This window comes from Salvelinus alpinus, unplaced genomic scaffold (genome assembly GCF_045679555.1).
Source record: "Salvelinus alpinus unplaced genomic scaffold, SLU_Salpinus.1 scaffold_40, whole genome shotgun sequence".
Classification (NCBI taxonomy): Eukaryota; Metazoa; Chordata; class Actinopteri; order Salmoniformes; family Salmonidae; genus Salvelinus; species Salvelinus alpinus.
In genome coordinates, this window is record NW_027255981.1 from 703,444 (window position 1) to 723,244 (window position 19,801).

General features: G+C 42.9%; 1 protein-coding gene across 2 annotated transcripts; it reads right to left on the reverse strand.

Moving 5' to 3' along the window:
- Positions 1 to 348: 348 nt before the first annotated feature.
- LOC139566957 (atlastin-2-like) lies at positions 349 to 19,335 on the reverse strand. Of its 2 annotated transcripts, XM_071388341.1 has the most exons (14): positions 19,224 to 19,335; positions 10,835 to 11,109; positions 8,478 to 8,612; positions 8,089 to 8,193; positions 7,678 to 7,728; positions 7,037 to 7,093; positions 6,724 to 6,816; positions 6,238 to 6,376; positions 5,566 to 5,693; positions 5,197 to 5,253; positions 4,589 to 4,660; positions 2,787 to 3,218; positions 2,154 to 2,168; positions 349 to 2,041 (listed from the first exon to the last, which is right to left on the reverse strand). In XM_071388341.1, exons 1-14 carry the CDS (start codon positions 19,294 to 19,296, stop codon positions 1,931 to 1,933), a joined length of 1,743 nt encoding a protein of 580 aa, XP_071244442.1. In that variant the 5' UTR covers positions 19,297 to 19,335; the 3' UTR covers positions 349 to 1,930. The 2 variants fall into 2 exon arrangements, with proteins under 2 accessions (XP_071244442.1, XP_071244443.1); XM_071388342.1 differs by lacking the exon at positions 2,154 to 2,168.
- Positions 19,336 to 19,801: the final 466 nt, after the last annotated feature.

Consider the following 19,801-nt stretch of genomic DNA (forward strand, 5'->3'; position numbering starts at 1 on the left):
ACTACTGCTTGATAAATGATCTAAATCTGACACTTCTACACATTGCAAGAACGAGTCATTCTGGAATTTAGGCTATTAAAACAGTTTCAAATTAGAATTAGGCAGATCTGATGTCAAAAAAGGTAATCACCTACTTCACCCATATTGTATTTCCTTTTTGCAAAATAAATTGTGTACTTCCAGTAATTAGCAAAAAAAGTTCTTAAAACACTAAAGATTTGAATTTAGTTCAGCTACTGCAAAATGTAGTTAAATTACTAGTTGAACTACATGTAGTTCACTACCCCAACACTGCTGAATGTGTACGGGGGGCCCTCGGTCTGTACAAACGGACCAAGCAAGCATTACTTCATATACTGTGGTATTGTTTTAATCTTGTATTGAAAAATAAATTCACGAAATAACTTTTAAACTGCAACAGAAGACAAATTAAGTTAACAAACATTTGTCAGCAGGGGTGGAATTGCAGTGCTCAATGTAGATTACTTTACAAATGTGTATAAAAAATAATTTATTGGACATACACAAATCACAAAATCATTCATTTAAATACAGTAAACTGCACAGTGGCCTACCACAAAACCATTGTTCTTCCAGCTACAAAAAAGGTATAGAAAACGTATTTATATATGTATATTTCGTACACATGCCCCATTTTGGATGAGTAACAAAAAAAATAAACTGTACAAAACAGCACATTGGTGGTAATGGTCTGGAGGGAATAATTGCAATAGAATAACAAGTCTAATACTAGAATAGAAATATACCAAATGATTCATCTTAAGAGCAACTGGTTGAGAGATGTGAGGGGAGGGTGATGCTGAACTGATAAGCAGGCTACAACTAGCTATACCTCAATCGGTGTGTAACTGTAGTGTCTCAAAACAGCAACGACAAGTGTTAGTGAAATAGAGCAGTGGTTGTTCTTACATTGATTGATATCCATTCACTCGGACAAGTGGGAAGGAAAACGAGAAAGCTCTTACAGAGAAGACGAGTAAATTGTGGTTTAAACAGACCTCTAAACGCTGCCTGTCCCAGACAACCACAAACTACTAAGCTGAAAAACGTCCCACTTAAATAAACTGCCACAAAATGTCCTGTCACTAACAATAATCCGTTTCCATGAGGGGGGGAGGTGGATCTCACAAGACATCCAATCAGCAGTCTGATCAAGGAAAAAGAGGCGGGCTCATCCTTCCCCGCACTGCCAACCGCTCGTAATGCCGCCTTCTCATTGGGTGCCCGAGTTAAGTGACGAGCGGCTATGACCAATTACAGAGGGTAAAGCTGTAAACTTTGGTTATACGGGCAGGTTGGCAATGTTAGTGTGGGAAGCGGACGTCGGTCACTCATTTACTCTAACTTGGCGTGTTGCGACACCTGCTCGCTCAGACGAGCAGAGACTGTTGACCACACTCAGCCTAATGTTATCCTCCATATAGTGATCGCCCAGAGGCTTCAACACCTGGGGAGAGAGACAAGAGTGGTGGGAAAGACAAAAGGAGGAGAGGGGGTGACGTCAGATGAAAGGAAGGGGGGGGAGAAGGAGAATAAAACCAACTGGAGGTGGAGAGAAAGGAGCAAGGAAAGCAAGCTTAATTTGTTCGTTAGTACATTCATCCATACCAAAAATGGAAACCGTGGCAGCTAATCATGCACACACGTGATAAAACTTAAGCACCCAATGTCACCCCTACCCACCCTTAACCCCACAATCCCCTCAACATGTAATGAGAAAACAAATCAACCATGAAAGTGCCAACCTGTATTCTACATTTGTGGTGAGAACCAGGTATAAAATTCAGTTTTTAAAGTCTAAACCAGCATGGCATGGGGACCATGAGCTATCAAAAAAGAAAACATTTATATATAGTCCTAAAAATGGACACTGGAAACCAAGCGAAGGGGGGGGGGAAACCGGCAGGTGCTAGTTTTTCTTCTTGACATTGTTGTTGGAGGCCAGTCTCGTTCTCTGGGACGTTATCAAGGAATCCAACGGGACTCGACTCCTCGCCACCTCAAAGAGTTTGGAAAATATCTGAAAACAAGGCAAGGGAAGTATTGTGGCCGTGTTAATGACATTAGTAGTGACGTATTTTTGCCTCCAAAATGACAAAAGATGGAGCCTTTAAACCCTCCGTCCACCTCACCTTTCGTGGAGTCCTCTGTGCCAAGCACAAAGTAAAAAGAAAAGATGGAATACTAATTAGTGGGGATAGTAGTGAGAGGCGTCCCAATTCTCTACCCTTCTACCAAAGTGTGCACTTGCACCCTCCCTCAGTGGTTGAAACTCCCTTCAGGCAACGCTTACACTAATACATTTATTTTAAGTGGCGGGTGCACACTTCTGGAGAAAGGGTAAAGAATCAGGGTTCAACCAGAGAGACAAAGGCAGATAAGGAACCACATTTTGGGCTGATAAGGAAATTCTGGTTTGAGAGAGAAAAGAGGTGTTTCGGTGAATCACATTCAGTCACATCCAGATAGGTTAGGAAAAGAACAGGAGAAAGAGGTTGGTAGCAAACACTCTGTGAAAGAGTAAGCAGGAGGGGGGACATGGGGTGAGACAGGGAAAGAAAAGGGAAGAGAGTGAGGGGGTAGAAAGGAAAAGAGCGAAAGGGAGCAGGGAAAAAATGAGGTATACATTAAAAGGGAGATGAGGCGTAGAAATAGGAGTGAAAGAACCCAAGCAAAAGAGAAACAGGACATGCATAATAGTCTGATCAAGAGACGTGCCGCAGGCATTCCTTCCCCCCCCCGACCCGCACTCCCGGATCACCCACCTGCTCCCACAGGGTCTCGGCCACCTGGTCGATGACGCTGCCCACCTCGCGGAACTCGCCGGAATACTTCACATAGCCCCATAGGCAGAGTGCAGCCAGTGCCACGCCCATAATGAGATTACACACCATGGCCACTGTGTTGATACCCAGAAAGCCTGTGACCAGCGACGCCACGTACATGGCGAACATGACGGCGAAGAGCGTGGCTGGCGTGCGTGCCGCGTAGAAGATGTTCTTGCCATCGTTGTGCTTGATGAAGTTCGTAAAGGCCTCATCCAGCTCTGCTTCAAGCTGCTCCTGGTAGCACCGGCAGAAGTCCTCGCCGCCCATTTTCTTGACCGAGCGGAAGTGGTTGACCGCCACCTGCCGCAGGTTCGCGTGGCCGCGCTCCAGTTGATCGGGGGCCATGTAGGGCTTGTCGCCTCCGCACACCTGGGAGAAAGGGGAGTTCGCTATGAGGGACATACATACTGCAACTCATTTACTTATTGAATATTCAGTGTCTTATAAGCCCATATGGGCTGGGCATCTGACAGATGCAAGAACATTTTATAGCAATCATACAGACATTTCCGGTCGCAAATCAACCCCTAGCCTCTAAGTCTAGACATCTCTTTGCCCCTCAGATCTGGGAGAACTATACTGAACAAAATATAAAACACAACTATACTGAACAAAATATAAAACACAACAGGTAAAGTGTTGGTTACATGAGCTGAAATAAAAGATCCAAGAAATGTTCCATACAAAGCTTATTTCACTCAAATTTGTTTACATCCCTGTTAGTGAGCAGTTCTCCATTACCAAGATAATCCATCCACCTGACAGGTGTGGCATATCAAGAAGCTGATTAAACAGCATGATCATTACACAGGTGCAACTTGTGTTGGGAACAATACAAGGCCACTAAACTGTGCAGTTGTGTCACAACCATGCCACAGATGTCTCAAGTTTTAGGGAGCGTGTAATTGGCATACTGACTGCAGGAATGTCCACCAGAGCTGTTAACAGAGAATGTCATGTTTATTTCTCTACCATAAGCAGCCTCGTGTCGTTTTAGAGAATTTGGCAGTACGGTCAAGCCCCACAATCGCAGACGACGCGTAACCACGACAGCCCAGGACCTCCACATCCGGCTTCCTCACCTGCGGGATCGTCTGAGACCAGCCACCCAAACAGCTGATGAAACTGAGGAGTATTTCTGTCTGTAATAAAGCCCTTGTAGGAAAAAACTAAATTCTGATTGGCAGTGCCTAGCTCCCCAGTGAGGGGGGCTTATGCCCTCCCAGGCCCACCCATGGCTGCGCCCCTGCCCAGTCATGTGAAATCCACAGATTAGGGCCTAAAGAATTTATTTAAATGAACCGATTACCTTAATAAACTGTAACTCCGTAAAATCATTGAAAATGTTGCGTTTATATTTTTGTTCAGTATAGAGCAATACAGAAGAAACAATGTAAATGTGAACATCTAACACACCAGACTACAAAGTGGTGCTATACACGGGGTTAAATCAACAAAATCCTTTCAGATCTACAAGGAGTCATCACATATCTCGATGTAGGCGCTAGGACTTTGCGGAGCGCAAAAACAGAGCTATTTACAGTTTATTTAGACCCGTCTAATTAAGATATTAGGTGGTTAAATGGACAACAAAAAAAGCTTTACAACTGAATCAATCTCGAGTATAATGTAGCTGGTAACATGCCACAACTCATCTGCACAGATGTAAACGCTTCGACTGCTTTTATTAGTCAGACGCTAAATTGGATGCTTAAAACTGAAAGTAACTGTTCAATTACCTGCTCCATGCCTTTGTTGTAAATGTCTTTTGCTCCTGCAACCGCTGCCAGGTTGTTGGCTTCTGCTGTTGCCTAGGTGACAGTGGAAGAAAGCAGAGGGGAAAACGCAGCCGTCCTGAAATTAGCTTCATTTGGTGCATCAACGGTATACATGAAATTCTACTCAAGTTTTAAAGAGGCTATATGGAATACGTGTTTATATGGAACACGCCTCTGGGGGTGCTCGAGACCAAAGGGCCCTCTAAACAGACAAATACTGGTCAGAAAGGGGCACACCTCCCCACGCCCATGAGTAAAAGCATATGTTGGCTAATCGCTCATTGACCAGGTAACAAACGGTATCATAAGGTCTAAAAGGCTTTGGGACGCAACGAATGTTCATGCTACACAATACATTTGGTCAACGACAAGTGAAAACACGAGCATGCTTCAGGGTTGTATTTACAAGAACATTTTGCAACAGAGGGACGAAACGAGCTTTTAATTGGACAAATTCAGGCAGTACCTCACAGCTTTACACCAGTATCAAACTATTCTACTCCATTTCGTAACACAATCCAGTTATTTGTTAGGGGAATGTATCATTGACCATCTGGAGAGTTAACTACCTGTAACATTGACTTGGGATGAGGTAGCTCCTCCCCTTGGTATATTTTCATGTATGCCTGTGCCGGAAAAAGAAAAACACAAGCAACATTTTTTCAGAAGAAGAAAAGGTATTAAAGAGGAAAGGTATAGGAGGAAAAAAGGTATATAAAAAGGAGAGGTATATCGTAAATCATATTTTATTGGTCACATATTTAGCAGATGTTATTGCGGGTGTAGCGAAATGCTTGTGTTCCTAGCGCCAACAGTGCAGTAGTATCGAACAATGCACACAAATCTCAACGTGAAAGAAGTTCAGGGCACTGGGTGGAGGCCCGGCTAATGATGGCAAGGTATAAGCTCAGAAGGAATGTTTGAAACGATCGACTTACTTTGAAATACTGTACAAGGTCTCGGCACGTCACTTTGGATCCTCCGATTTCTTTCTCCACCAAGTTCTTCGGGGACAGCAAGATTGGCACTAGGTTGACTAGCTCAGTCTTGAAATCTTCATCAATATCTAGAGGGAGAGACAAGTGGGAAATGCATTTCTTTATTAAAAAAAGGTCTGTTGACATTTCCCTTTTAAACCAGTGAAAAATTAACCAACCGTCATCTGACCTTAAATGCAACTATAAAGGCCAACACGTTATAACTTTGAAAGATTACCGTTGCAAGTCTACAGTGAACCATGTCCCCTAGGCACACCTGGAGGAGATGATTGGATACATATAGCATTATGGTAATTGCTTCACCTTACCTTCTGATTGCCTTGGTAGAAATCGGACCATAGTGCTTAGACCTATCCAATCGCTTCAGACCTACAGGAGTGCCTTGAGGTAGGGGCTGGTTTATTTGGAATTGACAGAGTTGGCTAAGGGGTACTTTGACTAAAGCCTGTTTTAGCATGGGCAGCGCCATGAACTGTCAACACACTCTGAAGTAGAAGAGGAAATTGACTATATTAAAATAGAGGCAGCCCTCAATGGCACTGTTCATGCTCTCGGAGATAGGTGTGCAATCTTTCCACAAGGGTAATAGAGCAACCTTCTCCTATAGCGTACCTGTGAGCCTGCCATCAAAGTTGGGGTTGGTGGCCACCTTGAGACCGGGGTGGGGCAGGAGGAAGCAGCCGATGTTAGAGAAGCAGGAGTGGATGTGCTTCCTGACATTCTGCAGCTCCTCGTGCTGGTTCTGTTTCACCTGCACACAGTGGAGACGCCCTTGTTTATTCAAGTAAATGGTTGGACAAATATTTGTTTGAATTAGCCCCGCCTCAGATCGGTTTGTGCCAAAACCCCGATGAAGGCAGCGTAGCTGTCGGAGTGTTGGCATCTATTACATTTATTCCTTCAGAACCCAAGTGTGCAGCTTTTCTTATCCATGTGCTGTACAGCCTAGGAGTTGGCAAGACTGCGCAAAAAAAACTGGCTGTTTGAACAGTGGATGCATAATTTAGAATGTGTGTAAGTGCTTTAGTTCCTGAAATGTCAGAGAAGTGAAAACTCTGATTTTCTTAAAACAAATGGAGCAAGTGAAAAAATGCGTACTTGTAATCTCTTCTCCAGGAAACTCTTCCCTCCGTCCAAGCCATAGGGATGCTCGTAAGGGTAGCTCCAGTCTCTTATAAGAAACATTAAAGTCTGTTGTGGAAGGCAATAACGGAATAAATATTAAACAAGATACTATAGGACTATAGACTTTTCACAAAGTGTCAAGTAATGGCAGCCATATTGAAATAAGACTAGAGATGCCTATTAGCGCCATCTCAATTACTTACAAATCTCCTCTTCATTATTATCCAACGAGAAATGCGTTGCAGGCCATTCATTCAGGAAAGGCAGCAGAAAAATGTGACAATACCTGAAAGGGTTTCTCATAGATCTCTTCCAAGGCCAGCCTTCCATATTCGGTAAAGAGCTAGGTAGGGAAAAACAAAAGTCAGCTATAAACCAGAGTAATACTCCACGTCCTCGTCGAAAAGGTCAACAGTCAGTCAAACAATCTATTAATAACAACGAGAAGTCTTGCAGCTGACTTGCCGTCTAATAGGACAGTGATGTCAATAACACGCCTCATTTAAGAGCCTTCTGTTGAGTAGGTTTTAGAGAGGCTATATATAACTTTTGCTTCTAGGGGTGTTCGAGCCAAAAGGGGTCCCCTGTAGTCAAATTTTAAGCCAATTTGAAGTTCATTTAGCAATTAAAAACATCCATTGTGTATCTTTAACAAGGGAGGAAGCAGCTATACACTTCCATACAAGTGCTCTACTTATGACCCACTAAGTACAATAGTTCCAAATGCATGGTTGATAATCAAAGGAATATCATTTAGACATTTCCCCCTGGAGGACTATGATATAACATCAAAGTCAAGATCCTTTTCAAGTTACAGCATCTGTTCGTGGAGCTCAATGTCCAAAGCTCATGGCCAAAGCAGTGTTGAAGATTCCAAAACAATCCAAACACGTGCGTGCACACACACACACACACACACACACACACCTGGAGATGTTGAAGGTCATCTTCTTGCACATTCTGAGACAAGTTGTAAACCTAACACGGGTGACAAATCATCAAAACATCAATAACCTGTACTAAAGTCCAGAGATCACACTTTCAATCAATGTTTTGCATGAATTGAAAAGTTGGTATGGGGAGGAGGAAAGTCGGGTATTCAGTCAGTCTAGAACTAGCACATGACAATACAACTTCATAAACTGTCTATTTAACATAACATAACATAAGTCTCAGGAAATTGTCTAATTTTTCAAGTCCTCAATCCTGATACTTACTGGCGAAAGGGGTATAGCAAGAGTGGCATTCCTCATCCAAACAGCCTATAGTCACCCAGTTCCCTACGATAGTGAATACCTGAATATAAAGGGTACACAACACTGAGGGGGAGCGTCATACCTGTACAGAGCTGGTCATGGTGCTCAACGCAAACAGCGTCGCACAATCTTTGATGGTTGATTGGCTGTCGAAAGCCCCCTGTGTGTCGATTAGAAGAACAGCAACCTTTCAGAGAAAGGATAAATCAATTACAAAGTTATATTCTTCACCAATCAAGGGGTATTAAATCAGTTGAAATAACCAATGGACAACTGGAAATTTGAAATTGTGTCTTTAAAAGGGACATTGCACTCCAAAATCAAGCCGTTTGATATGGACTCATCTTGATCGTTTTAGTGGTCTGAAAATATCAGAAACTTTGTTTTTGGAGAGCAATGTCTTAAAAACAATTCAACATTAGTTGGGAGAAAATGTGCGCCCATCCAAGGGACAATCGACTTTGTATTTACCTTGCTCCCGTCTGGCTTGTCCACCACAAACACGTCGCTCCAGGCCAGGATGCCCGTGGTCTCCCTCTCGCAGCCCCCCCGCCAGGTGAAGCCCGTCAGTGGCTCCTCGTGCCCACCCAGCCAGGAGCAGGATGTCTGAAAGGACAAAGAGGACAAAGCAGGAGATTGAAGATCATATGAGCCATGTAGCTACAGTGCCACAACTCTTGTTGGCTGAAGCAGTCCTCTCAGGCCTTGCTCAGAAACAACCTCTAGCCATTTCCCCTAGACAATTCATGTAAACCTGAAAGGTATAAGCGAGCAATATGGTCAAGCCTATTAGAGGGCAAGAAATACTACAGTACCTGCTTATACCCATCAGATGTATTACAAATATGCATGAAGTGTCTAGGGGATAAGTATTTTTACTTATTGAACTCCTCTAACCCAGACCCTCCTGTTTGTTAGCATACTTGAGTTGCATATTGATGGCGATCCCTGCTCAAACTGAGGGCCACACACAAAAAGCAGCCTTTATGCCCGGAATAAAGGGCAGAGTTCTTGCAAAAGCAGGCCACAGTCCCAACCATTGTGCTGCCCAAAAATCAGCTTTAAGCACAGCTCAAATGGATTATGGTCATCCCCCTAAACAAGTTATGAACAGCGAAAGGTAATTAACCGACAAGGGTTTAGCCAGTTATGGCAGAAATCCTGATAAGTTTACTCTAAGCGTCCGATGAATGGCATGAATGAATTCCTCGCAGCTCTTAACAGTTTGAGGACAATGAAAAGTATGAGGACAATGTTTCCCAACTCAAGATAACTATCATCTCTGGTAAGTTGTGTGATTTCATCTAACAAGTTTGTTTGAAGTCCATCCTTGTAAAATGTTCTAGCAGGGCCAATAGAGTGTCCTGAAAGTCCTACTTGTTCAAAGGACACTCATGTTAGCAGATGTCCCAAAGCACTGCCAAGTAGCCCAACACGGGCAATATTTTCAATAAGTGCTACTGGATCATTTCACAGCGCAGCTGCAGAAAATAGCTCGTCAATGCGGCGAAATCCCACAGGTCACAAAGCACTCAGACCCACATTAAGTTCACCAGACATGTGACATGAGCCGTGCTACTGTTCTCACAGGGGTTTGACATCAATTTCTCCGGGTCGGTGCAAGTAGACCAGAAGTCTACTGGCAGCCACGTGATTTTCTACTTGGAAATCGACTGACGTCTATCTACTTAGCCAAAAGCATGAGTTTACGTGGTCTCAAAAAACAAAAGAAACACAGGTTAATGTTGAACTCTGCCGCATATTCTACTATGTTCCAGACTGGCGGGTTGAGAGCCAGTGTTTGCATTGCTTTTTGCATTGTACTTCCATACCTGGTGGGTCAGAGCATGTGTGTTGTCAGTATAGGCTGCACACTAACACGCCTGTGGCCACTTAAGTGTTTTTAAATTGTATATGCCTTAACGTTAGCTGGACCCCAGGAAGTGTCCTAAATACAAAATACAACTAATTCTACATGTATGCCTATGTGGTCTCTCTTGTAGTATATGTACATATACTACATAAGCCTGTGTGTTCCCTCTCCTGGTTGTAAGTCATGTATAAAAGCCCTTGTTATACAGATCGGCCGGTGTGTAGCTTCACCTACCTTCACATGTATAGTATGACCAGCTTTCATCTAGCCTCACCTTGTTGTACACAGGGCCTAAAATTAACACTGGCCACCTGAAGGTAGATTTTGGCGGGTGAGATATCAATTTCACCAGTCTCGTTGGCAGGTGGTCAGGGCTCCGGTACGAGCATTTCACTCATATGTGAATAAAATATGTCACATTTATAGATAAATGCTGCAGTAGCATATTTCCGTTTTCAAAACCGTTTCGTAGCTGGTAAATGAATCGCAAAAGTCAGAGCTACGAATCCTATAGCCTATCCCAACTAGTGCTGCAACACTGCCTGGCTGGGGGCTGTGCTTGGAATGAAAGTCCACCGACGTGAGACTTTGTCCTTGTGTTTTTGGGCTATTTACATTGTTTTGTTCGCAACCTTTTCAAATGTTTGTTTCAATTGCTAGGGAAGACAAGACAACACAGCTACTAGTCAGACTCAATCTCACAGGCAGAAACAGTTGCATTACCAAGGTAACCTGTGAAAGACTCAGGGTCACAAACATTAAATTAAATAATGTACCACATTACTAGTAATACATTTGTCGTTTTAGAAAGATTACAAAGCATGCACATCTATTTTACTGGGTTTTGTTGGTGTAATTTGAGTAAAAAGAATATTTTAACAGTGGCTGGTGGAGTTCATTTTAGGCCCTGATTGTACATATAGCCTGTACAAGGAACGCCTGTGTATAGCCTCACCTGGTTGTACATGAAGCGCAGCATGAAGTCCAGCAGGAAGGACTTGCCCTTGCGAAAGGCCCCGGCCACCGACACCACCACCACGTTGAGGTCGCGCACATGCTCCTGCAGCAGGATGCGCTCCAGCGCCGCCTCGTCGAGCTCAAAGGCGTGGTCGTCCTCGTGAGCCACAACGATCTGTACCGGCCTGGCCGACAACGCATCTTCCTCCGACAACAGGGCCTTCTCTTCCTCTGGGCTCATCTTATGAGGCACATCCTCCACCCCATGCTCACCTGGGAGAGATGTTTAGAATCATTAAAGGGAAGGTCCTCAATTTATAACTTAAAGAGAAGGTCAACCCCCCAAATCAGAGTTTGTTAACAATTTCAAACCTGAAAGTGGTTACTGGTTAGATATAAAGTGGATATTATACACAGATACCTGCATATGCCAACTAGTTCATCCACAATATAAATTCAACTGTGTTACTTTCACTTAATTTTGGGGGCATATTAACCCATTACGCCATCGTTTTCCACTCAACGATGCTAAGACTAATATGTAGCCATGTTAAACCTATCTAGTCTAAACCTTGGGTTAATGGAACAAGGCCAAATCTTGGAACTATAATATCCATTTAAAAATATCATAAAGGCACTCTGCAGTGAACCCAATCAAGATGCCGGGATGTCAAAGATTCTTTTGTTTTCTAAATGTTGAGTGTTAGCTAGCAGCAAGTTGGTGTGTCTGGTTTCCTTTCTGCTTCCTGTTTTTCTACGGTGTGGTTTAGACCAGTAGTCTGTGTCTGAGAGACACCCGCTCTGATCACACCAGTAAGGTCCTTGAAAGAGATGAAAATAATTTTATATGTGGGGACCGTCCCTTCAAACATCAGAAACAGCAGACTGCAGTCATATCAATAATGGGTCCCAGTCATAAGTCACAAGCTTTGATGTCAAAGGTTCTTGACTTCAGACATGTCAGTATGCCAAAGCAACAACATTCAAGTCAAACGATAGGAGAGCAGTAACCATGAGTAGGCCTAAATGACTACCATTAACCTTTTATGGATGCGATTCAATGAACAACTACAATTTATGCTGATATTCTCTGAATAGTTGAGCTGCTCATTGGGTGAAACAGCTGAAAGAATACTGTCTGTACCATACGCTCACTGAGGTGCACAACAGGAAACAAAGTGGCAGGAACTGGGCTGCCAAGTTTGCAGTTTGTGACGGGATAAGAAACAAACAGTGGTTAGAGCGGTTAGAACAAAAACACGTGCACACACACACACCTAGCAGGCAGACTGTGCAGCCCTGCCAGCGCTACATCAGTCGGCCTCCCCGGCCAAATTCTTTCATGAATAAAGTCCGAGGGCTTCTCCCAAGGACAGTCAGCCCATTGGGGGGGGACCATAATGAGGGGCACACGCAGCCACCCTCGTCACATTACAGTAGACGACACTGCAGTAATCACCGGCCAGTCAGAACGCAAGACAAATAAATCCCTGTCATGTCAGACTAGACCAGCACAACACGAGCGCGACATTTAAGGGGTCTTGTGCTAATTGCTATGCTAATTTAATAACTTGAGACATCTACACAACAAGCAACTGTTCGCCATGGCCTTGACTGACCATGATGACTTATGGGGGGGGTTGACCACCATGACCGAACCCTTCGTATAAATAATCAGCCTTCTGTCTTATAGGACTTAATATGGGCAATAAGGGTGCTTGATTGGGCACCTCAATGGGCATCTATTAGAGTGTTAAACTAAATACAAGTTTCAGACTAGGGCACAGCGGGTAAACATCCGGACAACTCCTAGACAAACCTAAACCTGTACTAAAATGCATGTTCAACGGCGAATCCTGTGGCCGGAAAATGTCCGTAGAGGCATAGGCCTAAACCTAGTGCAGCACCGGATTGGGCATCCACGGCCTTGGAGGGTTCAAAGTGTGTGCAGGTCTTTGTTCTAGCCAGCACTAGCTAAACGCACTGTTAAAGCTGGAATGGAACAAAAGCCCACACACTGCAGCCCCTCATAGAACCATAATCTAGAGTAACAGCCAGAGGATGACCATTCACAATGTCTCCATTTGGCTAGGCTGCATTACAAACTTGAAAGCGTAATCACTAGCCTCCGTCCCGGGCTACTCCACCTTCAGAGTCCTGAAAGGACTGAATGGGTTTAGGCCTACACCATATCTGGCTGGGCAATATGGCTTTCAGATTACAAGGGGAGTTGGACTGAAAAAGGGTTAGCAGAGGGAAGGGAAGGAGATTTAAGATTGATTCGACCCAGTTTTTCATAAAACCGACCCAGTTTTTCATAAAACCGACCCAGTTTTTCATTAAACCGACCCAGTTTTTCATTAAACTGGTGAACCCATTGGTTCTAACAGTAGAACAAACAGCCTATGAGGATAGAAGTGAAGAGGATAGAAGCTCCTTTGGCCAAATTAGCAGCTGGAAGCCAATGCTGCTGGGAGGAGCAAGTGATGAACAATCTGACTAGGATGAGAGCGAGTTCATGGCTCAGGAAGACTTGCTGCATTATTTAGGGCGCTTTGCTCATATACCAACATGTTATCATGCCAAACGTCAGGGGACCAAGCCAAGAGGATGGGTGCGAGTGACTCAAATACCTCTATAAGATGCTTTTTGAGGTCTCCTAGCGGTGCCGTTGAGGAACTACAGCAAGCACACTGGTTTTGTTGGGAACAACGCCAGCATCCCCACCATCACACAATTAGTTGTTTATGCGATCCAAAAACAGCTCATAATAAATCACAATTTGGTTCAGGTGGGCATAATTTGATAGCTTGTTCTATTGCCAAGTTATAAAATACGATCTTAGTGTTAGGCTTTCACAGGGCAATTCAGAGAAACCAATCGTAATTTCAGTGTCCATAGAAAGGAGTCATGCGTGCATTAAGTAGTGACTGGGGCAAGAAAAAAAATCTATAGTTAGGGACATTCATTTTGACAAACCATCATATTGCTTTGATAGCGCAAAAATAATACTGCAATATTTGGCTGTACTTGCACCAAAAATCCAGTATTCTTCCTTCGTAGCTTGTTCTCTCAACCAATATGTTGCAATAAAATCGCAATACATACTGTATCGGCACCTGTGACACACCGCCCCAGACCATGACGGACCTTTCACGTCGATCCCGCTCCAGAGTACAGGCCTCGGTGTAACGCTCATTGCTTCGACGATAAACGCGAATCCGACCATCACCCCTGGTGAGACAAACCCGAGACTCGTCAGTGTAGAGCACTTTTTGCCAGTCCTGTCTGGTCCAGCGACGGTGGGTTTGTGCCCATAGGCGACATTGTTGCCGGTGATGTCTGGTGAGGACCTGCCTTACAACAGGCCTACAAGCCCTCAGTCCAGCCGCTCTCAGCCTACTACGGACAGTCTGAGCACCGATGGAGGGAATGTGCGTTCCTGGTGTAACACGGGCAGTTGTTGCCATCCTGTTCCTGTCCCACAGGTGTGATGTTCGGATGTACCGATCCTGTGCAGGTGTTGATACACATGGTCTGCCACTGCGAGGATGATCAGCTGTCCGTCCTGTCTCCCTGTAGAGCCGTCTTAGGCGTCTCACAGTACGGACATTGCAATTTATTGCCCTGGCCACATCTGCAGTCCTCATGCCTCCTTGCAGCATTCCTAATGCCCATTCACACAGATGAGCAGGGACCCTGGGCATCTTTATATTGGTGCTTTTCAGAGTCAGTACAAAGGCCTCTTTCGTGTCCTAAGTTTTCATAACTGTGACCTTAATTGCCTACCGTCTGTAAACTGTTAGTGTCTTAACAACCGTTTCACAGGTGCATGTTAATTAATTGTTTATGGTTCATTGAACAAGCATGGGAAACAGTGTTTAAACCCTTTACAATGAAGATCTGTGAAGTTATTTGGATTTTTATGAATTATCTTTGAAAGACAGGGTCCTGAAAAAGGGATATGTATTTTTTTGCTGACTTTAGATACAAAGGATCCGATATGATACAAGAACGAGACGTTTAAGTTTGAAATGATTCGGTGCGATTCGGTTTGATTAGAGAAAAAAAAAAAAAGAGGTAATGGATGCAATCGATGTTGCATGAACAAATTTTCCATTCTTAAAAAAAAGAAAGAAAATGTGCTGCTGATGGAGCTCATGAGCTGAATCTGTGAGCTGACGTGTGTATAAATGATGTAGGTCTATGGCGTGTTTGTGTCGTGAATTATAAACTGGGTGGTTTGAACCCTGAATTTTGTTTGGCTGAAAGCCATGGTATATAAGACCGTATACCACGGGTATGACAAAACATTTTGTTTTACTGATTAAGATGGTAACCAGTTCATAATAACAGTAAGGTACCTCAGGGGTTTGCGGTATATGGCCAATATACCACAGCAGCGGTGTCCAGTCACTCTGTATTGCGTTGTGCATAAGAACAGCCCTTAGCCGTGGTATATTGGCAATATACCACACCTCAGGGTTTATTGCTTAATTATGGAGTATGAACCATGTAGGCACCTGATCAGAGCCATAAAGGAGATTAGGCATCTACCACTATCAGATTGCAGCAATTTAGCCAGTTTTTTGTTGCTCCACTCTGAAATCACCCCCCACTAATTAACTTGTCATTTTTGCAGATTAAGTGTTTTAGCTAGTAATGTATGAATATTTAACATTTACAGATGAGCTATGACATAGCCAATGAATATATAGCACAACTTTGGATTTCTCCCCATCTCAAAATCAAATGGTTTTGACCGTTTGGAAGTTTAGTGAGCTTCTTTTCTCCTACTTTGGCCATGCAGTTTCCCTCGCAAAATGATGACTGTCTTAGTTATGAAATTGTCAACCTTACCCTGTATATCTAAAAATGACCTTATACACTGATTGTCTAACGCAAAACTACCAAAACTATTGCTGATTGTGAACCTGAACAATCGAAAAACTAATTAAAATGTTAATCCCGGTTCAACAAGTAGCCTATAGCAGATTAGAGTTGTCTACATTAGCTTACTTTTATTTCGGGAAAAAACATTTTCAACAGAGCATAGATAACAATAACCTAGCAACTTACATAGGTTGTCACTAATAAAGCCTAACATTGCACAAGCCATTTCAGCATTTAAAATATGAAGATGTGCATGATCAGGAACAGGCCGCCTACCGCACGTTGGTCAGTGCGCAAAACTGGGCACAGTTTGACTAGGCTACTGATACTCCCTGGGGTTGTTTGGCATGCAAAATGACTTTTAGATCAATGACTCTCAGTTACATGCTTAGTTCGATACTGAAGGAGAGGACGCATCGGTTGTCACAAAACATGGTCTTTTCGGGAGGTATACAAGTAATATGTGCAGCAAAAAGTGAATCGTTGATTCGTAACGTTTCAAAATGATTTTCTGACCGATGCGTGCTACATTTGTATCTGTTTGGGACCGATGCAGTCTTAGCTTAAACATTTGAATCGGGACCGATCCCCATCAGTGAATCATAACATCCCTAGTGTAGAGTGGGGACTGTTTTTTGAGCCTCGGAAGCGTACCTCATCAAGCCCTTTACCCAAAGGGCATCAATCAAAAAGCATCAACACTAGAAAGAGTTGTCAAGGTGGGGGAAAATTACAGGAGGGATACAGTGGTGGCAGTAAACTCTAGGCTGCTGCGTGAATAGTGAACAGCGGTCGTGACAAATCTGAGAAATCGATACTCGAATGCCATGAATATGAAGCAAGATATTGGGCAAGATGTGATCTATAACCTGCATGACATCAGAAATAAAAAATAATCGAGGCTAGAGTTCAATGGCATTTCAGACGTGCTGGCATGCCTCCCTGCCTACAGTCTAGACTCTAGAGGAATCAGCCATTCTTAATAGGTTAGTGCTATGCGGGATTCTTGGGACATCCCTAAACACTAACCTTACCCATTTTAAATGTAAGCGTCAATGGGGTAGGAACATTAATCTGTTAAAATCATGCCATAGGTCAAATGGAGCTAACCTAGGCTTTTTATAACCTAGGCCCTGCAATGTTGTTCACTTAGGCCAATGTTCTCTTGCTCACTTATCAGCACTGTTCAGATGCATGCGCAGATATCAGTGTAGGCTGAAGTTGCACATAGACATTGCTCTCGGGTCAGTTTGGTATTTTTCTTACTAATCGTTAAGGTCAGGATTGTGAGAGGGGAAGCTGATCCTAGTCACCATCCTAGAGCCAGAGATCCCTTGCGTCAGCAGTTGTCCACAGACAGCTGTGTCACATATGATAGGATGATACCTGGACTCACTGGAACTCAATTTATTGCTAGTCAGTAGGCAGTCTAAGCACAAATTAAAGCATACTCAGTTTGTCATTACTGCAGGGGAGGTATGTTGGTTGCGAGAGCAAGCTATGCTAAATGGCTGCTCCAACTAAGCTAGCACATAAAATGTTAGCCAAGAGGTGCAAAAGCTTGGCCTAGGTCTTAAGGGTGGAAATGGGGAGAAAATTGGATAGGAAAACATTTAATTGGATAGCCAGACAGTAGCCTCACACTTTAGAAACAGGAGATGGGCTCCTGCCCTATGGTCCATCCTGGCTCGAGCTCCGGACAAGGCTTAGCCTACTTCTTAGACGGAGGCAAAAGATCCCAATAATAGCTTTCCTTTTACAAATTTGCCATCCTCTTAATCTCCCATGCTTGGATGGATGGTCATACGCAGTTCTCTCCTTGTATGGGAACATTTTTATTCCTAACAATTCCAAGAAGTTTTAATTCCTACACCTCTGACCTTGCCTCATTTCAAGAACTTCAAATGATGTCCAAATTAGCAGAACCAACTTAAAGGAATACTTCAGGATTTCAGCAACGAGGCCCTTAATCTACTTCCCCAGAGTCAGATAAACTTGTGGATACCATATATTTTAATGTAATTTTATATTAGTTTGAAGGAAGTTGTTAACATTAGCGCATTGACTGGAAGTCTATGGGTATCTGTAGCCAATGCTGGTTAGCATTGGCTCACAAAACTACCACTAGCTTCTTTGTACTGTACACAAAAATGGTATCCACAAGTTCATCGGACTCTGCGGAAGTAGATAAAGTGCCTCATTACCAAAATCCCAGAGTATCCATTTAAAACATGAGCTCAAGCTCACATCCCCCTCAACTCAAGCCATTCCTACAACCCACTATGCAATCCCGTGGTATGACTGACTAGGTCAATGTTCAAAAACACACCATGTGAGATAACCCTAGACTTGTGCATCAATGCAGCAGGGCTAGGTAAGGTTACAGGAACAAATGCTGCAAGTAAACAAACTTGATTTCTAGGGCTTAGTGGAAGCAGTTCAAGTGCAATGGCCTACTTCCATGCAGTCAGTATTGAAACAGTTACTGATATAGTAGTTGGCAAGCTAAGGTATCAAGTATGTACAGAGTATGCACAGTATTCCAACATTGATGGTCAAATGCCTAGGCAAACTAGCTAGCTAATCCTTTTGAGGGGTTGTGTAAGAGAGTAGATAAGACCAGCTACTACAGCAGCTAACTAACGTCTAGCTGGCCAAATTAATTCCAAGTAAGCAAGGCTACTAGCTAGTTAGCTATTATGTTTGCAGTAGACTAACGTTAGAGCATAGGTTCCTTGGCCGCGTTAACGTTACCTTCTAACAAACCTCTAACTGGTTAGATAGCTAGCAATCTAAAATACCTAGCTAGTTACACAAAACACATGTCATTCATGTCATCATGTACTTAGTCAGATCATTCATTTAAAACTAACGTTAGCCAATAATACTAGCTAGCTAGCAGTCTAAAACGTTTACAAACTCACGCTAGCTAGTTACCAATAGCTATCGAACAATGACATTGACACTTGAAGATTGCCATTAGCTTTGACATAAGGTGGATCATGCCTTCACATACGGTACCAGTGTTGGCTAATGGGGCAAGGCATAGTGGTAGTTCGCTAGATGGCGAAAAAACGAAGATTATCTGGATTTACTAAAATAAGCAAGACAATGTCAGCCAGATAAATTAGCTAGTTAGCATTACAAAAAGGAACAGTCAGTACCCAGTTTATTGTGTAGTGCTAACTTATTATTCCCAGCTAGGTAGGCTTTGACTTTGTGGACGGAAACATTTGGGTTGTCATAATATTTAGTTTCAGTCACAACCAATCAAGACGTTAATTTTAATTCAACATTTTCTTCCCAAAATTGAAAAGGTATGTTGAGTAGGAAACGAATAATGGGATGGATGCTCTGCACTGGAACTCGATAGCATTCCCTCGTCCATGATACCGTTAGCTCAGAATGAAACAGGGTTATTATCGTCAATCCCACAAAACAACCTAATTATATTTATGTTTAGATATCATTTACAAACTAAGGATAAATAATACCTTCGTCGAAAGTGCTGTTTTCGCTATTTTGCTGAGAGTAATGCCGATGCTTCAACCCGCTCTCCTCCGCCATCTTGACCCGTTCAAAATAATCAAATTCAGCTGACGTAAAAAAAAAAAAAAAAAATCCCCTTGTCTCTTTATCAAGTTCAGACGACGTGGGTTTTCCGCAGGGTCCTAAATTAATTAATGGAGGACGTAGGAACATTGTTTGTACTTTGATTGAAAGCCTCAACCTTCTGACTGATTTTTGTTTTGATTATTATGGTCTTATACTGGGCATTGTTCTTGCCATGCAGATACACACACACAAATGCCTAAATAACATTTTGTCTTTAAATATGTTGAATTTATTCAACATCTTTATTGAACATCATTTTTTATGTTCTATTTGATATTTAGAGATATAGGGTTGAGTTGTCCATGTGAAGTTTATGCATTTTACAGTTGATGTTCCAGTTACTGAACCATGTAGATTGTACCATTTTTGTAAATAGTTAGAACAAAATGATGACCATTTTCCCCCCAAAATATATAGACAGACTACGGAACGTAAAATAAAAATATACAGAAATATT

Excerpts from the sequence above, each read along its gene's own strand:
- LOC139566957 (XM_071388341.1), bottom strand. The coding sequence starts at position 19,296 with ATGGCGGAGGAGAGCGGGTTGAAGCATCGGCATTACTCTCAGCAAAAT. Across the intron at positions 6,817-7,036 it reads TCTATGAGAAACCCTTTCAG|ACTTTAATGTTTCTTATAAG; the intron begins GTATTGTCACAT and ends CTTCCACAACAG. Across the intron at positions 5,254-5,565 it reads ACCTTGTACAGTATTTCAAA|GCATACATGAAAATATACCA; the intron begins GTAAGTCGATCG and ends TTTCCGGCACAG.